Source organism: Ranitomeya imitator, chromosome 2, assembly GCF_032444005.1.
Source record: "Ranitomeya imitator isolate aRanImi1 chromosome 2, aRanImi1.pri, whole genome shotgun sequence".
Classification (NCBI taxonomy): domain Eukaryota; kingdom Metazoa; phylum Chordata; class Amphibia; order Anura; family Dendrobatidae; genus Ranitomeya; species Ranitomeya imitator.
Window position 1 is genome coordinate 217682453 of NC_091283.1, and position 9187 is coordinate 217691639.

General features: G+C 46.7%; 1 protein-coding gene across 1 annotated transcript; it reads left to right on the forward strand.

The window, feature by feature from the left end:
- Positions 1–4177: 4177 nt before the first annotated feature.
- Positions 4178–8446, forward strand: LOC138666328 (uncharacterized). Its single transcript, XM_069754555.1, has 5 exons — positions 4178–4295; positions 6557–6633; positions 6990–7090; positions 7172–7312; positions 7532–8446. The coding sequence occupies exons 1-5, from the start codon at positions 4178–4180 to the stop codon at positions 8442–8444; spliced, it is 1350 nt and encodes a 449-aa protein (XP_069610656.1). The 3' UTR covers positions 8445–8446.
- Positions 8447–9187: the final 741 nt, after the last annotated feature.

The following is a 9187-nucleotide window of genomic DNA, read 5'->3' on the forward strand; positions in this document are numbered from 1 at the left end:
CCTTGTCCCAGGAGAAGGCTCAGCTTTTCGCTAATCGCAGACGCCGTGTGGGACCCCGACTTCGTGTTGGGGATCTGGTTTGGTTATCTTCTCGTCATATTCCTATGAAGGTTTCCTCTCCTAAATTTAAACCTCGTTTTATTGGTCCGTATAGGATTTCTGAGATTCTCAATCCGGTGTCTTTTCGTCTGACCCTCCCAGACTCCTTTTCCATACATAATGTATTCCATAGGTCGTTGTTGAGGAGATACGTGGCACCTATGGTTCCATCTGTGGAGCCTCCTGCCCCTGTTTTGGTGGAGGGGGAATTGGAGTATATTGTGGAGAAGATTTTGGATTCTCGTGTCTCTAGACGGAAACTCCAGTATCTGGTCAAATGGAAGGGTTATGCTCAGGAAGATAATTCCTGGGTTTTTGCCTCTGATGTCCATGCCCCAGATCTTGTTCGTGCCTTTCATGTGGCTCATCCTGGTCGGCCTGGGGGTTCTGGTGAGGGTTCGGTGACCCCTCCTCAAGGGGGGGGTACTGTTGTGAATTCTGTGGCTGAGTTCACTTCTGTGGTCACAAGTGGTATTGCAGTCTCTGGGCTTCCTCCCTCAGGTGTTTTGGTGAGCTCGTTGGCTGCCTTGCTATTTAGCTCCACCTGAGTCTGTCTTCCTTGCTCCTTGTCAATGTTCCAGTGTTGGATCTGAGCTACTGCATCTTTCCTTGGGCCTGCTGCTCTGCTAGATAAGTGCTTCTAGTTTGTTTTCTGTTTTTTCTGTCCAGCTTGCCATTAACTTTTGCTGGAAGCTCTGAGAAGCAAAGGGGTGCACCGCCGTGCTGTTAGTTCGGCACGGTGGGTCTTTTTGCCCCTTTGCGTGGTTTTCGTTTTAGGGTTTTTTGTAGACTGCATAGTTCTCTTTGCTATCCTCGCTCTGTCTAGAATATCGGGCCTCACTTTGCTGAATCTATTTCATTCCTACGTTTGTCTTTTCATCTTGCTAACAGTTATTATATGTGGGGGCTGCCTATTCCTTTGGGGTATTTCTCTGAGGTAAGTCAGGCTTGTATTTCTATCTTCAGGCTAGTCAGCTCCTCAGGCAGTGTCGAGTTGCATAGGTAGTGTTAGGCGCAATCCACTGCTGCTTATAGTTGTGTGAGGATAGATCAGGTACTGCAGTCTACAGAGATTCCACATCTCAGAGCTCGTCCTATTGTTTTTGGTTATTGCCAGATCTCTGTATGTGCGCTGATTACTGCACGCTGTGTTGCCTGATTGCCAGCCATAACATATATGGCACAGCTATGGGGAAATATGAACGGTGCAGAGCATTATATGGCACAGCTATGGGGCAATAATGAACGGTGCAGAGCACTATATGGCACAGCTATGGGGCAATAATGAACATGCAGAGCACTATATGGCCCAGCTATGGGGCAAGAATGATCTATTTTTATTTTTGAAATTCACCGGTAAATGCTGCATTTCCACCCTAGGCTTATACTCGAGTCAATAAGTTTTCCCAGTTTTTTGTGGCAAAATTAGGGGGGTCGGCTTATACTCGGGTCGGCTTATACTCGAGTATATACGGTATATATATATTTAATTATTTACACGATGACGGCCGCCATGAGTCGCACGCCGACGACCCTGGGAGCCACTGGGGGGACCTCTGGATTGAGCACCAGAATCCGAACTATAGAAGAGAAAAAAAGCATAATTATGTGCTTGTATGTAGCCTTTTTATGTGTAGTGTGCTGTGTGTGATCTATAATGATCATTTTTTATGTGTTGTGTGATGTCTGAATTTATCAGTTTGTATGTGTTGTGTTCTATCTGTAACTATCTTGTGTTGCTATGTGTTGTGTGAAGTTGTGGTTCCACGATACATGAAAAAAACATACCAATTGTGATCCCGCTCCAGATCTTTCTCCAGGCCTTCCCTCTTCTTCGGGGAGCACCTCTTGGTCTGTGGCAGCAACTTCAGCAGCTTCCTACAAAGATGAAAAATGGCAAAATACATTAATATATACACATACATACACAAATACACACACACACATACATACACACACACACACACACATACACAAAAGAGAGCGAGGGAGAGAGCAAGAGAGCAAAATTATGTTTAAAACATATTTACCTCAGTGCGCTGCCGGCGGGAGGGAGGGCTCCCAGAAGAAGACATGGCTGCTCTGGTACGGCTTGGCTGGCTGCGCTCTGTAGCAGGAGAGCTGGCTGGGCTCTGTGGCAGGTTATAGCTGGCTGGCCTCTGTGGCAGGGGCCTGGCTGGGCTCTGTGGCAGGAGAGCTGGCTGGGCTCTGTGGCAGGAGAGCTGGCTGGGCTCTGTGGCAGGTTATAGCTGTCTGGCCTCTGTGGCAGACCCGTGGCTGGCTGGGCTCTAGCAGGAGAGCTGGCTGGGCTCTGTGGCAGGTTATAGCTGGCTGGCCTCTGGCAGGTTATAGCTGGCCGGCCTCTGTGGCAGGTTATAGCTGGCCGGCCTCTGTGGCAGGTTATAGCTGGCCGGCCTCCGTGGCAGGTTATAGCTGGCCGGCCTCTGTGGCAGGTTATAGCTGGCCGGCCTCTGTGGCAGGTTATAGCTGGCCGGCCTCTGTGGCAGGTTATAGCTGGCTGGCATCTGTGGCAGGTTATAGCTGGCTGGCCTCTGTGGCAGGTTATAGCTGGCTGGCCTCTGTGGCAGGTTATAACTGGCTGGCCTCTGTGGCAGGTTATAGCTGGCTGGCCTCTGTGGCAGGTTATAGCTGGCTGGCTGGCCTCTGTGGCAGGCCCGTGGCTGGCTGGGCTCTGTAGCAGGAGAGCTGGCTGGGCTCGGTGGCAGGTTATAGCTGGCTGGCCTCTGTGGCAGGTTATAGCTGGCTGGCCTCTGTGGCAGGTTATAGCTGGCTGGCTGGCCTCTGTGGCAGGCCCGTGGCTGGCTGGGCTCTGTAGCAGGAGAGCTGGCTGGGCTCGGTGGCAGGTTATAGCTGGCTCCGCTCTCTGGCTCCTTTGTTCTTCAGTTTTGGCTGGGTGTGGTCTCTCTGGCTGGCAGTTTGGCTGGAAATGAGTGAAGGCCTCAATGGCATTGCTTTATATATGTGTCCTGGGGGCAGGCACATAGTTTCTGAGCATGCTCAGCGTAAAAAGCTGGATCAGGCCTCCTTTTTCCGGATCTGGCGCAATCCGGCGTCCATAGACATGCATTGTAGCGAAAAGACGCCGGAATCGATTGTACGCCGGATTCGGCATCAAACCGGAAGGAACGCTGGGCCATCCGGCACTAATACTAGTCAATGGGGGAAAAACTGGTTCCGGTTTTGATTTTTTTCCGGTTCCGGTTTTTCTCCCAAGAGCCGGATTTAGCCTGAAACAAAAAACCTGATGTGTGAAAGTAGCCTTAAGGTACCTTCACACTGAACGATATCGCTAGCGATCCGTGACGTTGCAGCGTCCTGGCTAGCGATATCATTCAGTTTGACACGCAGCAGCGATCAGGATCCTGCTGTGATGTCGCTGGTCGGAGCACAAAGTCCAGCACTTTATTTTGTCGCTGGACTCCCTGCTGACATCTCTGAATCGGCGTGTGTGACGCCGATTCAGCGATATCTTCACTGGTAACCAGGGTAAACTTCGGGTTACTAAGCGCAGGGCACTGGCTGTGAGCGCCGGCCAGCCGTAAAGCACAGCGGTGACGTCACCGCTCTGCTTTCCGGCCGCTGTGCTCACAGTCAGTGCAGGAAAGCACAGCGCCGGGGACAGACAGCGGAAGGTAAGTATGTAGTGTTTGTTTTTTTTTACTTTTACGCTGGTAACCAGGGTAAACATCGGGTTACTAAGTGCGGCCCTGCGCTTAGTAACCCGATGTTTACCCTGGTTACCGGCATCGTTGGTCGCTGGAGAGCTGTCTGTGTGACAGCTCTCCAGCGACGCTGCAGCGATCCGGATCGTTTTCTGGATCGCTGCAGCGTCGTTTAGTGTGAAGGTATCTTTACTCCGCAGATTAGTGTACATTCAAAATACATCCATTTTAATCTTTACATTTCTAGACTACCAACACCTAAGAGTTTCCAAATATAACAATGCACCAAATCAGATAATGTGATCAATAGGGAGGGAATAAGGGTGCAGTCATGGGTAAAAAAACAAAAAAAAACACATTACCTGGTACGTAATACCTGTGTTTTTCCATCACCCATGACGGCGCCACGAGAGATTTACAGAGATTTGCATACTCTTAGGGAGGGATCACCGCCTCCTCCTGAAAGTGAGGTCAGAGGAAGCAGACTGATCCAATCTGTAGTGTCCGAAGAAGGTAGATGGAGAGGAACAAGTGGCCGCCTTACAGATCTGGTCGATGGAAGAGTCTGCTCTCTTCGCACAGTATGCTGCCATGGCCTTCACACCTTCTAGAACATCTCTGCCTGCACTACTATACTCTAGCTTAATGGAGTGTCTCTCACTCATCTATCTATAGTCTGCTTAGAGACTAAGGCCCTTCTTTGACCCCTGAAATGAGACAAATAAGGCCCTTTGCTTTCTCCAGGGTTCTGTTACCTCTAGGTATCGTAGGAGACACCTAACATCCAGACAATGAAGCCTCTCCTTTTTGGTTACTAGGGTTAGGACAAAAGGATGGTAGGATTGTTTTCTGAGCACTATGGAAGTTTGACACCACCTTGGGGAGATACGCTAGGTCTAAAGGCCCCTTCACATTTAGCGACGCTGCAGCGATACCGACAACGATCCGGATCGCTGCAGCGTCGCTGTTTGGTCGCTGGAGAGCTGTCACACAGACCGCTCTCCAGCGACCAACGATGCCGGTAACCAGGGTAAACATCGGGTAACTAAGCGCAGGGCCGCGCTTAGTAACCCGATGTTTACCCTGGTTACCATGCTAAAAGTAAAAAACAACAAACACTAGATACTTACCTACAGCCGTCTGTCCTCCAGCGCTGCGCTCTGCTTCTCTGCTCTCCTCCTGTACTGTCTGGGAGCCGGAAAGCAGAGTGGTGACGTCACCGCTCTGCTTTCCGGCTCACAGCCAGTACAGGAGGAGTGCAGAGCGCAGCGCTGGAGGACAGACAGCGGTAGGTAAGTATCTAGTGTTTGTTTTTTTTAACTTTTAGCATGGTAACCAGGGTAAACATCGGGTTACTAAGCGCGGCCCTGCGCTTAGTTACCCGATGTTTACCCTGGTTACCAGTGAAGACATCGCTGGATCGGTGTCACACACGCCGATCCAGCGATGTCTCCAGGGAGTCCAGCGACGAAATAAAGTTCTGGACTTTATTCAGCGACCAACGATCTCCCAGCAGGGGCCTGATCGTTGGTCGCTGTCACACATAACGATTTCATTAACGATATCGTTGCTACGTCACAAATAGCAACGATATCGTTAACAATATCGTTATGTGTGAAGGTACCTTAATCTCAATATAATTCTGTCATCCATGACCTGAGTGTAGGGAGGGTCTGCTGATAATGCTTGCAAGTCACCTTCTCTCCGGGCTGAAGAGAGTGCCACCGATAAGGCTATTTGTAATGTAATTATCCTTTCTGACAGTGCTCAGTGGTTCAAAGGGACTCTTAGGGTATGTGCACACGTCAGGTTTTTTTCCTGACAAAATCCTGAGAATTCTGCCAGAAATTCGCGTTTTTTTCAGCGCGGATTTCTCGCGGATTTTGCGCGGATTTTTTGCGGTTTTTTTTTTTTTCCTGAATTTCAGTTTTGCTGTTAAATCCGCAAAAAATACGCAAAAAGAATGAGCATGTCCATTCTTTTTGCGGATTGCGTTTTTTTTGCGGAAAAAAACGCATACATCTGCACAAAAAATGCGGAATGCATTCTAAATGATAGGATGCATAATTTTAGCGTTTTTTATGCGGATTTATAGCGTTTTTATAGCGAAATTCCGCAAAAAAAACGCAAAAAATCCGGACGTGTGCACATACCCTTAGGGTATGTGTCCACGTTCAGGATTGCATCAGGTTTTTATGCAGGTAAAATCCTGACCAAATCTGCATCTGAGGTCACTGGCAGGTCACCTGCGTTTTCCATGCGTTTGATGCGTTTTTTATGCGTTTTTCATGCGTTTTTTATGTATGCGTTTTTTATGCGTTTTACAATTGCAAGCTTTTTTTGGTGAAAGTGGCAATAAAGCTTATTTAAAGGTGCCTTCTGGGAAGGGAAAAAAAAAAGGAATTTCCTGTTTGCAAATACATTTTTTGCAGCAATGCCTCTAGTTTTATTGCCAAACCAAAGGAAGAGAATTATCTACTTGATAATTCTCATTATGAGGCTAAATATGCTTCAAACAGTAAGTATATATTAACCCCATAATGACTGTGTGTATTTCTGTTTTCGCTCCTTTTCTTTCAAGAGCCATAACTTTGTGGGTTTTTTTTCATATGGCCATGTGAGGGTATTTTTTTTAACGGGACTGTTGTCCTTTTGAATGACATCATTTGGTTAGACCATGTCGTGTAACAGAAATTGTCCATAATATTCAAAGTGCAGTTAATTTGTCCAAAAACATGAAATCCCACACTTGTTTATTGTTTTCTTGTTGCTAGGTTCAATAAATGCTAAAACTGACCTGCTATATGATTTTCCAGGTCATTACAAGTTCGTAGACACCAAACATGTCTTGGTAATTTTTTTATAAAAATGTAGTTTAAAAATTTAACACTTTCATTTTTCCAATACCCGTACTGTTTTTTTGTTTTTCATGATATTTTCATGAGCTTTTGAAAGTGGCATTTTACTAGTAAATAGGTGCTGGTGGCTCGTGATTCCACTTGCGCCTATTGCGTGCACATGGCAGATAATGAAATCATTGGACATGTCCTGGCTTTGATGCAGGGTCACCGCGGGAGCACACATGAAAGCGGGTGGCCTGCCATCAGATGTACTATACCGTGCAATGATATAAAAAAATTATTTTTTTTTTTTTGTTGGGGGGGGGATTTTTGTATGACCTTTTTTGTAAATTTTATCTTTTTCAAGCAGCAACGAGCACGACGAAGGCACCGCTTCTGGGTTCACCCCCTTCTTGAGGAGCGTCTAGAAAAGGGTCACTTTATCAATCTATACGCTGATTTGCGCAGGTGTGTATTTTTTCTTTTTTTTTTTTTTTCCACACACAATTATACATTTTTCATTTATGTGATTTTAACATTGTTATGCAGATATCCAGAAAAGTTTCAGTCATTGCTTACCATCAATTGCTTTGATGATTTGTTACAAATTCTTCGTCCACATTTAACCCTTCAAGACACAGTTATGAGGCAGGCTATCTGTGCTGATGAAAGGCTGCTCATCACCTTGCGGTAATTTTAAAAAATAGTTTAAATTCATTTAGTCTCACCATTCCAGTACACACAACAATGCACCCTGTGATTGTTTGCAGCGGTCATGTGATGTCAGCATTGCTTTAATAGTTTTCCAATAAGAAGCCGTACTAATACCACCTTGTCGATGCTACCAATCACTTATGATATTAATGTTTACTAATAAACCTTTTTTTTTTTTTTTTTGTGCCTTTTCAGATTTTTGGCCACAGGAGAGAGCTTTGCATCCCTGCATCTTCAATTTAGAGTTGGAAAGTCAACCATTTCTAAAATTGTTAGACGCACATGCGATGTTATCTGGCAGAAATTGCAGCCCATAGTGATGCCTTCCCCAACCGAGGAGACTTGGCGTCAGGTAGCAGCAGGCTTTCACACTGTTGCCAACTTCCCAAACTGCATAGGTGCAGTTGATGGAAAGCATGTAAGAGTGATTCAGCCTCCACGGTCCGGATCTGTGTTCTACAATTATAAAAAATATTTCTCGGTTATCCTGATGGCGGTGGCTGACACGCATTACAAGTTTGTGGCCATCGATGTTGGTGCCTATGGCAGAACGGGGGACTCCCAGGTGTTGAGAACTTCTCAGATTGGACTGCAAATTCTCCGAGATGGCATTACGCTCCCAGCCCCTCAACCTCTTCCAGGGACCACACATCCAGTCCCTTTTGTGATGGTATCGGATGAGGCTTTTCCACTTATGACAAACCTGCTGCGCCCATATCCACGAAGGGGACTGAATGCCCAGAAGAGGATTTTTAACTTTAGGCTGAGCCGGGCACGAAGAGTTGTGGAATGCACCTTCGGAATCATGGTTAGTCAGTGGAGGATCTTAAACACCACCATACAGTTGGATATTAGGACAGTTGATTCTGTTGTAAAAGCTTGCTGTGTTCTTCACAATTATGTTAGGGACTACAGTCCTGAAGTAGATGTGGAGACACTGTATGAACATTTTGATACAGCAATCAACTGGGGTCCTGCAGGTCCCAACATGAGTGGTTTGCGTGTTCGAGAAACCTTTGCTGATTATTTCAAGAGTTCCGAGGGTGCCGTGCCATGGCAATACTCCTGTGTTGGTGGTGTGCAGCCTCAACAGCAAACATCCACTTGACAGGAGACATCACCAGGGCTCTGTTGTCGGATTGTGAGTGATGTAGTCGGAGTTGGTGACCATTGTAGCTTATTTGGAGTTGGAGTCTGTGTCATGCTAACTTAGCAGTCGGTCGTTTGCCTTTACAACTCCGCAGACCTGGGCATCACGGACATAATTCTTCAGGAACAAAATTGAGAATGATCCGATTTTTGGTTTATACGGTATACTTGTCCTGTTATGTTCTGTAAAAATAAATCTTTGAAACACTATGTGGTTTTATTATCTTTTGTTAACATTCAAAAAAATTGACAGGACTAATGTCTCTCTCTCTGTATATTTTTTTTTCAAGATGGTGGGTCTGAAGAGTCATATGTAATAAATAGTTTAACCTTTTTACAATATATTACCGTATATACTCGAGTATAAGCCGAGATTTTCAGCCCAAATTTTTGGGCTGAAAGTGCCCCTCTCGGCTTATACTCGAGTCACGGTAGCGGTGGGGTCGGCGGGTGAGGGGGTGAGGGCGCTGAGGTATACTTACCTAGTCCCAGCGATCCTCGCGCTGTCCCTGCCGTCCCACGGGCTTCGGCGCTGCAGTTTCTTCCTCTCTTCAGCGGTCACGTGGGACCGCTCATTACAGAAATGAATAAGCGGCTCCACCTCCCATAGGGGCGGAGCCGCTTATTCATTTCTCTAATCAGCGGTGCCGGTGACCGCTGATAGAGAAAGAAGCTGCGGCACCGAAGACAGGAGGGGACAGC

Coding starts and splice junctions, on each gene's coding strand:
- LOC138666328 (XM_069754555.1), top strand. CDS start 4,178: ATGACGGCGCCACGAGAGATTTACAGAGATTTGCATACTCTTAGGGAG. Junction 6,634..6,989: donor TAGACACCAAACATGTCTTG/GTAATTTTTTTA, acceptor ATCTTTTTCAAG/CAGCAACGAGCACGACGAAG. Junction 7,091..7,171: donor CTATACGCTGATTTGCGCAG/GTGTGTATTTTT, acceptor ATTGTTATGCAG/ATATCCAGAAAAGTTTCAGT.